Raw genomic sequence first — 14,093 nt, forward strand, 5'->3', positions numbered from 1 at the left:
TCAATGAGTCCCCGGTAAACGCCGATATCCATAATGCCACGCTGAAATAGTCTCTGACAGATATCTGCGGCTTCATTTATAATTTCCGGAGAGTTGTTTCCGGCACGTTTTCCTCCGATGAGAACTTCTAGCCGTGATACGTCATTGACGATATTGTCAGGACAGATGTGGTTGTTATATCCGCGACCGGTGTAACCTTTTCCTGTTTTCTTTAGTTTTGCTGATATTTTAACAATTTCATCAACTACAGATCTTTCCTTTTTTTCTATCTTTTCTACCTTAGAGTAGGTACCCTTTTTCGGTATTCCTTTTTGTAATTTTTCTTTTTCATCAATTAAATTTTTTAATTCATTTTTTAATTCTTTTAGTTTCTCTTTCAGTATTTCCTCTTCTGATATATCGGGGGGGATGGGCGACGAAACAGGAGTGGTAAAATCATCATCAGGAGCGCTAGCCCCCATTTGTTCACGCGATAAAATTTCAGGCACTGGATCAGACAGTGTCATTGCGGGGTCTATTTTTAGAGCTGGTGGTTTCTTCTCCTGTAGTCTCGACTGTTTTTTCATTTCCTTTTCCTGCATTTTTTTCTTCTTTTCTTCCTCCCTTTCCTGCCTTTTCATTTCCATTTCCTGTATTTTTGCCTGCCTTTCCTTTTCCTTTGCCTTCATTTGTTGGTCTCTTAGTTCCTTATTAACCCCAATTACGCCAGTTTTTATGAAATTATAGGTATCATCAGTGCTAGATATTCGAGAAATACCTCGGTTTACTTTGTAAACATAATCCCTCCAATCAGCCTGGGTTATACCCGAGGCAACTCCTGGTTTTAGAAATTCTTGCCGGTTAGGATAATTTAAGACAATCCAAGCAGAAAACTCCTTAAGTTCATCCACGCTAGTAAGCGGAATATTTTTTATTTCAGTAATACCATCTTCGGTAAATTTATTAATAAATGTTTCCTTAGCAACTGTCACTACTCCGGCGGCACCTGGATCAACTACAACACCTGCATCTGCCTGTTGCTGTTTAAGTTCTTCTATTGCTTGAAGTAACCCTCGTTTTGTTTTGGTAGGGTCAGCAGGATCAGGTTTTCCTACAATTGCAGTTTTAACTTCACCAGTAGCTGCTGTAATAGGCTTAAATAATTCCTCCGCAGATGTTGCAAACTCAACTCGCGCTTCTTGTCTTGCTCGTAATTTTTCTTTAACGGAATCATGGACCGGAATAAATTTTTTAATCGCGGCTAGTCGTTGTCGTGCCAATCTAGTTGTGAGTGCTTCTCCGATATTTGCCATTATTTATTTATCAATGATTTAATTCCGTTAACATAAAAATGTTTTCTCGTAGCAGCAGAGGGGGCGCAAACTACACCTGATTTTTCGATGATACCTCACCGTGGAAATTATGTCGGATACGAGTCGGATTTATTGAAGTAACTCGCGTTATATCAGCGGAAATACAAAGCATTTTCAAGACATTTTTTTTTGTCTCGTTTTCTGAATAAAAGTGTTATTTCGACGAAATAACGCTTCTATCGAGAATAGTTTCCGTGGAAGGGGTTACTTGTAAAACTGTTTTGGTCTGTTCGCCCCCTCTGCTGCTATTCTTATCCCATTTAGAACTGGGCGTAATGGGTGGGTGCCCATTCTGGCTTTGGTCACCTTTATGTTAAATTTTCTATCAAATCTCTCCACTATTGCTTGCAGAGGTATTTCTAGAGGTTTATCTGATAAATGTAGCTCGTTGGTCTGTTTTTTTTATTTTTCTTAATGCTGGTGACAGTTTCTTGATGTTTACTGTCTCTCTTCCAATGATTAATTCTTTGAATGGCTGGTTCCCTTTAGGTCTTAGTATCTAGCCTTGAAAGCACTTCCTCTTGAGGGATTGAGTTAGGCTTACACAATCTTTATTCATTATTTGTAGCGATGTCATCACTGAGGCCATTCCCAGTCTTCTTTCCATTTCTTGTGTATCTTCCTTGCAGGTACATTCAAGAAAGGATCCTTCCTCTGTCTCTATTTTCCTTGTCTTGAAATATTTTTCTAACTTTGATTTTTTGTGTGCAGCAGCCATTTTGATTTTCTTCTTTCAGCTTGTGAGCTCGTTCACTTTTCTTCTTTGGATTATTTTGTTTATATATTATTTGTAGTATTTTTTCTTCAAATATTCATCAGATTGTTGCACAAACATTCCAAAAATGTAATTGTTTTGCCTATGTAACAAGAATGAGTTTCAGAAGTGTAAGACTTTTAGGCTGTTTTTATATCTGTATTCATGTGTTCTTGTTTATAATAAGAATCACATGCCTTGCCTCTGTAACATGAATTATATTAAAAAATTATTTGCATAATACTGGCATTAATAGAAATAAAGAAGTAGTAATACAATAAATAATTGTTATAATATAATTTCATTATACATAACTATTTATAACCAAGTTATTAAAAGTATTATGATAATGATTTTATCACTTTTTCATCCTTTATGTTTATTATATAAGTTTGAATAATATTTAATTCTTTTTAAATAATGGTACCAAGGGACATAACTCAAATTTCACTCTAGCATTTATTTTTGAGGTTTGTTAGTGTTTTAGGGTCTAACGCCATTGTTCAGCACAAGATAGACAATACATGGTGGCCATTATCAATGGTAGTGGAAAAACCCAAGAAAGCCCCAGAAACAACCACTGACTCGCAAGAAGCTACTGACAAGCTTTCTCACATACCCACACTGGTTGAATGTGAGACTTGAACCATTGCTGACAGTGGTTTGTAATGACAAGTGCTTTAGATCACTTGGCCACTCATGGCCCCGGGTGGTTTGTAGAAACACGTTTTGTATTTAAAAACTGGATACTGACACAGCAATTAAACAATTAAAAACTTTGAAATTTACATGACTATCTTTATTATTTTAACAATTAAAAATATAAATAAATACATTATACATAATAATGTAAAGTAATCAAATTATTTATCTTTATTTCTTCATAAAGTTCTATCAATCAAAAGCAAATCTTGATTCCCTAAATTTCCATTTATGATTAACACAGCTAATATCCTAATATGAAAACACAGATCAGCATACATGTGCTTTAGTAATGTTATCAATTGGCATTTTGATAAATCCTCCAAGTATTTTTCACAAGAACCACATTGACAAAAATAGCTCAGCAATATTATACCCAACCCCCACCCCATTTATATCCAATCTAACAGTAATATTCACAAAACTTTCACTGAAATTCAAGTGGACATCACAACATATATAGGCATTCTTATACGTGTAGTTTTGACATAACAAATATTGATGAATGGATGATAGGCAGAGTACAATACACAAAGGACGCATGGTCAGGACATAAGCTTGACTGGCCTTTAGCAAGGTGATCTATGGTTAAAAAAAGCTTTTAAAATAAAACTACTATCTCATGTAACCCTTACCTTGACTGTGATGTTTGGCAAGTTTCTTTTGGGAGCGACCAAGACCCAAATAATGCATCAACCTACGTATCAACCCTTCTGAAAAATTAAACACAATTAGGTTGGACTGTTTCTTAAACACAACTAGATTGGACTGTCTCTTAAATACAAAACTTAACTAGATTTAGTACATGCAGTTGATTGCTGCCAGAGATAGATACCGAAACAATTTCTGGCCATGACAAAATATATAAACAATTTTCAAATATCCTTAACCGATTAAAAGAAAATAAGAATAACTCACATAACAAGTTAATTTTCTACATCTATATACAAACACACATTTTGTATGGGAAACAGAAATAGATAAGTCTCTCAAAGACGGGACAGACTGTGCCATGGAGACATGCAGCTACGTACAGGTGTTTTAGTCAGCTGTAAAATTCCCCATTTTCTTGAGTGAACGTCTATATTATTTTACCTAATTTGATGCAAATCCTTAACATCTGTATTATTTTACCTAATTTGATGCAAATCCTTAACATCTGTATTATTTTACCTAATTTGATGCAAATCCTTAACATCTGTATTATTTTACCTAATTTGATGCAAATCCTTAACATCTGTATTATTTTACCTAATTTGATGCAAATCCTTAATATCTGTATTATTTTACCTAATTTGATGCAAATCCTTAACATCTGTATTATTTTACCTAATTTGATGCAGATCCTTAACATCTGTATTATTTTACATAATTTGATGCAAATCCCTAATATCTGAATTATTTTACCTAATTTGATGCAAATCCTTAATATCTATGTTATTTTACCTAATTTGATGCAAATCCTTAAGATCTATATTATTTTACCTAATTTGATGCAAATCCTTAACATCTGTATTATTTTACCTAATGTCATGCAAATCCTTAACATCTATGTTATTTTACCTAATTTGATGCAAATCCTTAACATCTGTATTATTTTACCTAATTTGATGCAAATCCTTAATATCTATGTTATTTTACCTAATTTGATGCAAATCCTTAACATCTGTATTATTTTACCTAATTTGATGCAAATCCTTAACATCTGTATTATTTTACCTAATTTGATGCAAATCCTTAATATCTATGTTATTTTACCTAATTTGATGCAAATCCTTAACATCTGTATTATTTTACCTAATGTCATGCAAATCCTTAACATCTATGTTATTTTACCTAATCTGATGCAAATCCTTAACATCTGTATTATTTTACCTAATTTGATGCAAATCCTTAATATCTATGTTATTTTACCTAATTTGATGCAAATCCTTAACATCTGTATTATTTTACCTAATTTGATGCAAATCCTTAATATCTATGTTATTTTACCTAATTTGATGCAAATCCTTAAGATCTGTATTATTTTACCTAATTTGATGCAAATCCTTAATATCTGTGTGAATGTTTATGTATGTTATCTAGATGTACATTAAATTCCATCCCTATGAAATATAATGTATTTATCTTTCTCAGACAGCTGATGTAATTTTCTATTTTACTACTAACACATTTTCACTCCTAAAATAAAAATATCTAGTTCATCTTGATATAGGTAATGATTTCCTTAATGGATTGGAGTGAGTAAAGTACACTTACCTGACAATCTTGATATAGGTAATGATTTTCCTAATACATTGGAGTGAGTAAAGTACATTTACCTGACAATCTTGATATAGGTAATGATTTCCCTAATACACTGGAGTGTGTAAGGTACATTTACCTGACAATCTTGATATAGGTAATGATTTTCCTAATACATTGGAGTGTGTAAGGTACATTTACCTGACAATCTTGATATAGGTAATGATTTTCCTGATACATTGGAGTGTGTAAAGTACATTTACCGGACAATCTTGATACAAAAATAGCAGTGTGAAAGACCATGAAACCTAAAAGATTGGCTTAAAGGTAGGAAAGGTCTTGACTGGAGATGTAGCACAAGATGAATATTCTGAACATATTAAAAATCTAAAGGGACAAATTGTATGAGTTCTATTTAGTTGTAACTGTTGTACGCCATCTAAAGGGACAAACTATATGAGTTCTATTTATTTGTAACTGTTGTACGTCATCTAAAGGGACAAATTGTATGAGCTCTATTTAGTTGTAACTGTTGTATGTCATTTTCATTTACAGGTTGAAGTTGTCATGTGTTATACTAAATATCTCTTACAATGTTAAATTCTGTAAAATGGTTCAGTCTGTTGTAAATGAACTTTTAAGTTTGTTATAATTTCTCTAAGAGAGCAGATTGTGTATTACAATAACATAGGGACTATGCAGTTGTTACATCTGTTCTTTAAGCAACGGAATAATTCATTTAGTATCTTCATTTCAAACAAATTATTCATTTATTAGATAAAATCATGAGCAGTATCTAAACAAGTTTATTATTTATTTGTGTAAATCAAAATGAATTTAATTTTTAAAAATATTTCCAGATTGAACCAATATAAAGTTTTATTATTTCATCACTGCTGTAATAATTAGGAAAGACAGAAAAATCATATTAAATCATTAATACAGTTTATACAATTTACTACATGTACATTGTACTTAGAAAACATTTTATAAAATTAAACTTCACCATCTGTCTAAGAGTTCACTCGAAACTGATGAAATTGTCCTTTAATTTTGCTAACTTCGCCAATAGCTGCAAAAACCTGACACTTCTTTAGGTTTCCCACTTTATAGTATATAATGTGATATTGTCAAAATCACTTGTCAGAAATTTATTTGTTTTATTATTCACTTATTTTTCCCTGCAGAAAATAATTAAAAAATTTATCTATTAGCATGCGTCACTGAAAAGGCACTAATGGAAGTGATACAAAACCACTTACTTATCTGTAATTTCCGACGTGTGCGACAAACATTCGTATAATTACACAAACCAGCCGCTCTGTCTATTTATATTGCTAGACATGATCTTGCAATTTCCGAATTGTTGCTTTATTCCAATTTGGAACCTTATAAATGCAATAAAACTAACACGTAATAATTTTTAAAAAAAAAAATTCATAAAACCTTATACAGAACAATTGAATACATCAAACGGCCATCTTTGTAATCTATATTTAACCAGACTGAATGGCACTCGCTTGGAATGAAAGCGACACCTGGTGGATACACTCGGTATAAAATGTCGTCGTCCTTTTCAATCGTTGATAAATTATGTCTATAAAATGTGTTATTTTTATTTACATATAAATAAATATATTATAAATAAGTAGTATAAATACATGTAAATCACTTAACAATATCAAAGTGAACTTAATGTAAATTGTATAACAACAAATACTATGTATTTATGTGTAACTTCATATCAACATGACAACTATGCGAGACGAAACTATCATGTTGACATTTTGTTTTCTAAATTTAAAATGAAATCTTTGAGAATTTTCAATAAATGAAGCTTGTAATTTTATTTATAACGTCATTAAAGGTTTTTAATGTCAATGAAATATAAGAAATATGAATTACCTTGATACACGGGACGGAATACAGTAATGTTACTACTCCTAAAGCATGTGGCATACAGACGTCCATTGTCCCAGAATATGGCTTGGATCTCCCGTGGAATTCCCTGTGTGAAAATGGCGACAAGTTGACATGAAGCTGTAAGTTGATGAATACAGGAATCAGGGAATCTATCGTCACATACGTAAATATTCCCGTCTTCATTTATAACGATTGATGTCGGACTTTGTAGACGTTGATGTTTGTATGTATATTTACATTGACTGGGATTCAAAATGTCGAATCCATATACACCAGTATTAGGGGATTCATAACCAGCATCACACAAGACATAAATGATGTTGTCTTTTGTTGTCACACTATTCCTCCATAAGCCCCCTTCACAAATCTGGTGAATTGTGTCAACATGTCCGTCTTTAAGTGACACAACACACCAGTACATCGTGCCCTGTCTAACACCACTGACAACAAGACTGTCATTCAATCTGACAACACCATGATATTTATCCATTACTCCCTCCAGACGTAAAGTCCTGGTCGTTTTGATATCACGTGACATGTCTGTAAAATTAATGGCCATCATTTTTATCAGACCGTCTCTATGAAGGACACAAATTGTCATGGCGTCTATCAGACACATGTCACGTGGTACTGGCTCCAGTCTGTCTGATGATGCCAGGAATTTTCCATCATGGAGTCGATGTATCTGGACTTTCCACGTCTTCCTGTCTAGGACGACTATCTTGTCTTGGCAGACGAAAATAGAGATGTACCAGGGGGACTTGTCGGCTGTGGAAATAAAGTGATATAAACATGAATACACATCTACACACAAATATTAAACATATATAATTATATTAAAATATGAAATAACTTGTACATTTGTAGTGTTTAGGTATTAATACATTAATAATAATTTAATTAATTATATTTATGACTTTAAAATTTAAGTCCTGTTAAATTTATTATACTTATTCTATTGTTCTAAATTTAGCTCTCACAAAAATGCAACGGTCGTGGTGGTTGTCGTAGTATATTTACTAAATTTGCATATGTATATTTATATTAAAATACTAAAATAACTTGCATATTTACGTGATAAAAACATTAAAATAATGCATATTATAAACGTTGACGCACATCTACACAAAAATACCATACATGTAAAATTTAAATACTAAATAACTGACCATTACAATCGTCGTAATGGCGTCATCATTTTATTATTATAACAAGAGAGATTTACAGCAGACATCACATAGATCCAGTAATCACACTATTATAGCTCTGTACAGTATTTTAGTAAACTGAAGATACCAACAATAGCGTGTTAACAGGTTCTATGTGGAAACTGCTATAGTCCCTCATTTTTTATCATGTTACGTACGTGCATTCGTTCGTGTGTATTACTCGTATACTCCTCCAAAAATTGACAAGACAAATAAAAACATGGAGTCCATTCTTACATTAAGTAACTCAATCTCTGTGTCATTCCTTGAAAGTTATGGAGTGAAAGTCTCCATCCCACTACCACGTAATAACTGGGCACAAAACATGGGTATAAACCAAAATGGGGGGGGGTACATTTTTTAAAATAAAAAACGGGATTTTAGTCAAAACAAGGAAATAAACGGATAGGCCAGTTTTGCAAACAGAATAACGGCTGTCAATTTTAACGAGTAGAACTATAAAGAAAAAAGCATGATAGCACACTAAATTAAACACAACCAACTTAACTTCCATTTGTTAACAAAACCATAACAAATTCAGAAACACTTCGTTAGTTTACAACTATAATAGTTAACACTTCAAATTTCAATTCTGTTTCAAATTCCATTAAAAGCCGAAAAAATATAGAATATATAAAGAATTTAACCTGATGAATGTCAATTTTTTCATTCTTTGAAAAGTTGTTTAACCATATTATTGGCGTTGGCATTGCAAACGGGGAATCGCGGAGAAGGGCAGGTGAACGAAACTCACTAGATAATAATAATAACATAATAATAATAATAATAATAATAATAAATCATTCATCGAACATTTCACTGTCATACTCAACATTCAGTCCTTACCCTATATGTATATACTACCCTAAGTATTTCAATGAAAGTTCAATGAAAGTCCATGTTAATAAACGTCTTCGTTCGTTTACTTGTCTGCTGCATTTTCTTACATTGGGATGCCTGCCTTGGATCATGACGTCTGCACTGACAAGAACGCTGGCGGAAACATGCAACATGGAGAAACGTACTTATTTACAAATCCGCGAAGCCCGATGTACTAAAGTTTACATGACACAGGGGTCAAAACAGCGGTAGCGATTTATTCTGACAGAGTTTTAGTATCGATGTTTGACAGAGCGCGTGTCTTCAACTGTCACACAAACTCCGCCTACTAAATAATTCCTGGGAAAAATAAAAATAAGTCAGACAAACATAACGGAAAACAGATTATACACAGGATTATGTTTAAAAGATTGCATTTATTGTTACATTAGGCTACTTTATAATATAAAACAAGAATACATCGTCAGATTTTAACCAAATGGTTGTTAATGTTGTTATGTGCAAACTCCTATCAAACATTTGCAGCGATGGAAGTAATAATTTTTTTAAGATATTTAAACATGGGCAGTGTAAATGTGTCAGGGGTTATCACTTTTTTGTATAGTAGTTCTGATGTTAATTTATCATCTTTTCAAGAGAAATATTTACCAAGCCTGAAGATTCGAACTCCATATATATAATTATCGAAGTTGTATTTCCCTAATGGGTCTTGCACATTTCATCATGTTCAAGAATAGTAAAGAATCAATCATGTCAGATGTCGTGCATGTAATTTCCGTTGTGATTTTTCACGAAGACATCTGTCTGCGAAGAAAGTGGCTATTTTGGGGAGGAAAGTAAAGGCATTTTTAACCTTAAACGCGTGTATCATGGCCGTATATATATATATATATATATATATATATATATATATATATATATATATATATATATATTCTCATGGAGAAATTATAATGACGAGTTCCGTATATTCCCGAAAATAAATCACTGGTCTTCCATGACAAATACACTATCGTATCTGATGACGTGTGTTTTACTAACAAAATTTATATCCTTTTCTTAGAGTTTCCCTTATCTTTTTACGTAACTTCACGGCAAATTTCTGACAAGCTAAAAGCAGTGTCTGTAATTTTGGGGGGGGGGGCGGGAGAGAGAGAAATAATTTTTTAGATGCTCCCTGACGTTACAAAATACCGTTTCCCAGTGGAATGTTCTGCAGCAATGTTACATTGTATATATTTTTACACAACCTCCTTTAGAGAAACCGTAAACATTCATATATGTGATTAACACACACACACACACACACACACACACACACATATATATATATATATATATATATATATATATATATATATATGCCATTTATAAATTCCTCTTGGATATTACACAATATTTTATTTGAACATAATTATCCAATTGAGAAGATAGCATACTCATTTCATTAAAGTCCAAATTTTTACAATGATTCCATAGAACTACAAACATTGTGATTAACAAACTTTATACTGACATTGTTTATTCTAGGTTAAGCTTTATAACTGAGCAAACTATTGTTACAGCAAATTATAATTTATTTTGTTATACATGTAAATTTTTGCAATATATTGCAGAGTACATATTACAAAACTTCGACTTAAACAAATTCAATTGCAAATTAAAATATAATGTCCAAATAGACAAAAGCCTCTTCCAGACACTTAAAACAGCGAAGGAAATTTACAGCGAAGCGAACACGTTTTGTCATTGTTGGCGTCATCTGAAATGAATGTGTAATGTCCAATCCAATAACTCAGAAACTGTAGGTAATGATAAAAGCTGATTAGATTGAGTCTATGACGTCCTATTACCGCGTCATGTCTGTCGCTGCTTCATGCTTACCACCGCGTCCCATAACTCAGACACTACAGGTAGTGATGAATACGATTCATACTACGACGTCCTAATACAGCGTCATGCCTATTGCTGCGGTGTTTGAGCGTACACGACAACCGCTGTTATTGAATCATATCTTTAAAATCATCTACCGCTCTGGTGGCGTATTGGTTAGAGTGTCCGCCTCGGATGCGTGAGGTCGCAGGTTCGAACCCTGGCCGAGTCATACCCAAGACTTATTTTGAAAGGTGTTGAACTTAAAATTAGTTCCGACTGCTCTGTGTCTGTTATTTCGTTTCTTTACCAGTCTTGAGTAAAGAGCTACTCCATATACCAGCCAATCTTAATCCCCCGATTCCATCAATATATTAAATGGTAAAACCGATCAACAGAAGTGGAAGCTACGGTTTCAGGTACAGCAACCCGTGAGAAATAAACATGCAAACGTCATCTGTTTCACAGCTGACAAAACATTGTTTTACGGCTTTACATCGCAGTAAATCCGGGAATACGCTGTCAGTTATACCCACTGTACCGTATCCCCTCGACAAAGGGTAACTGACACGGATTATTTTCTGATGCATACTAAATCTTTCTTATCAATATGTTTGTAAAACTACGGTGCCCTTTAAGTGATATACATTATAAAAGAAGTACTAAATCGAAAAACGACACATCTTGTTTAATGGAATTATTATTATGTATGAAATCAAACAATATAGTTATATCAAAACATAATGTGTCGATAAATCGAATACTACTTCGTTATTTCATCATTTGGAACACATTGCTTCTTTGAATAAATACGATCTTTTTCTATATATAATGCATGGGTTGTCAATAATTTTGCATAGCCGTCAATAGAGTTTCATCCTTTTGAGAAGTATCAATATATTGCCTGAGAGATTCAATGCTTATAATTGCTAATCGCACCGAAGTTGATATCTGACTTTGAGTCTATTACTTGTCGGCATATGTTTAAAAAATAATGTTATCATTATATTTTACTTTTTTTGCAGCCAGGAATATTAACTGAGTAATCTTTTATGACACAAATATCGGGCGAAAAATTTTCATTTCTTTCTAAACAAATGGCCACGTGAGTTTACTTCTTTGAAGATAACGAAGGCTATAAGCCGGGATAGATCGACAGATACAAAGATGTATCACATACATTAAAATTAACTTGACTTTTAAAGTGTTCGTGTGAAGCAATTTGATATACAAATACTGTTGGTATGACCACATATATAATTTTTGTTTTAACCATTGATTTTTTTTTCTCTTGATAAGTTATTAATTTCCATTTATGGATCATTTATAAAATAATACAACAGAAAGAAAAGTAATAAATATTTACCAATTCAGAAATGAATTTGATCGGAATTTCGTCTGATTTCCCCCTATTATTTAGGGAAAAAAACGTGGTGATTATGGAGAGTGAGAGGGAACGGAATTTGAAGGGATGAAAATCTTTAAACGGACCTTACACCAAGTAACCTAGATGAACGCAGGTCGTTATTATGTTAGGCGTACACTTTCCATGAGATTTATATACAATATTACAAACTTACAATAACGTCTCGAGATGAGAAAATCTAACTGGAAATCTTTGACTGTGTGGCATACGTATACAAGTACTTTATTTTATGCCGAGCCATGAATTACTATTTTTCTAGATGAAATATTTGTGATAATTCACTAAAATTATATATATATATATATATATATATATATATATATATATATATATATATATATATATATATATATATATATATCACGATGTCCCACCCAGTCACATTATCCTGACACCAGGCTGACCTGTCCTAAGAATAGTCGATCTATCGAGAAAAGTTGCAAAACACAGAGAGAAAAAAATCCATAAAATGGTGCTTAGCAGATATTTTTCCCGTGGCGTGCTACGATGTATGTAGACCTATAATGAAGAAACTGACCAAACAAGCAGGCCACCAGAGAGAGAGAAAGAGAGAGAGAGAGAGAGAGAGAGAGAGAGAGATAGAGAGAGAGGAGGGTGTAAAAACCAGTCTGAATGTAATTAGCAATAGAAAGCAAAGCAAGCCTCGTTTCCATTTATTGAACCATGTATATACATCACTTTGTACATCAAAGATAACAGGTTACATACGTACATACATACAGACAGACAGACCGAGACAGAGATAGAGTGTGTGTGTGTGTGTGTGTGTGTGTGCGCGCGCGCTTTATCACTGATATGCCACGAGATGTATACATTTTCCATTAAAAAGAATCAAGGCTTATCCTACATCAATGGCTCTATTTACCCTTTCCATTGGTCGGTTTGATTGATCGTGCTCATACGTCGAACAGAGCAGACACACTTTGGGTGGGCTCTAAAACAACCGATTAACAGCTGACAATTACGCACAAGGAGAGTTACTATACTTTTGTATCTAGAGTGATGGCACTAGATACAACATCATCATTTTTTGTATTTTTGTTACTCATATTTAACCTTAATTTTTAATTTTCATCATTATTAATTGAACCTAATTAGATTTTCAAATATTTGTGAATTCCTATGTGTGGGCAGTATACACTAAATACAACTCATAGCATTGCCCACCGCTTTTATTCTTTAGCAATTACACAGTAATTAGTAATTTTTTGGACTAATAGTAGTGTGAGACTCTTCAATAGCAAAGACATTGAACAATGAGTTTATCGCAGAAATATGGAAGCAGAAAACAACATACCATTTAATATACAACAGGGGGGAACGAAATTAAGCACATATTTCAAGACCAAGATAGAAGACCGAGTGCTTCCAGCATTCCATCCCATGGGATGTCAAACCTTAGACTTTGCCAATACGTCGAGCGCGCCAAGGCAGACTGAAATTCTGACCGCCCTCAAAATCTTAGGGGTAGACGTTGAACAAATAGATGGCCTGCAAAATGCAGGCTACAACAAATATGTTCTGTACCCAAAGGAATTCGACACACCTCTTTTAGAGATAAATCAAACGGAAATTAAAGCGAACAACGTCAGTATCAACAAAACTGCGCCCCTGACCAGAGAGTTAGAGGCAAAAACGATTGATGTTTCGATCTCAGGCCTCCCTCTGGAAATTGAAACAATAGAACTGACGAAAAAGATTGAGAGAAAACTCAAAACAAAGGTAGTGAAATCCAAAACGGCCACAGTCTG

The 14,093-nt window shown here is 33.3% G+C and overlaps 1 protein-coding gene across 1 annotated transcript in view; it reads right to left on the reverse strand.

Annotated features, from left to right (window-relative positions):
- The window catches only part of LOC149789659 (uncharacterized), a 127,178-nt gene that overhangs the window by 65,904 nt on the left and 47,181 nt on the right, over nt 1–14,093 (reverse strand). The window contains exons 3-4 of the mRNA XM_089971675.1: nt 6,958–7,743; nt 3,444–3,521 (exon numbers count right to left, since the gene is read on the reverse strand). Coding sequence (XP_089827801.1) covers nt 3,444–3,521; nt 6,958–7,743 — 864 coding nt within the window. The remainder of the gene's footprint in view (nt 1–3,443; nt 3,522–6,957; nt 7,744–14,093) is intronic.

Source organism: Sinohyriopsis cumingii, chromosome 10, assembly GCF_028554795.1.
Source record: "Sinohyriopsis cumingii isolate HCF-2022 chromosome 10, ASM2855479v2, whole genome shotgun sequence".
NCBI classification, from domain to species: domain Eukaryota; kingdom Metazoa; phylum Mollusca; class Bivalvia; order Unionida; family Unionidae; genus Sinohyriopsis; species Sinohyriopsis cumingii.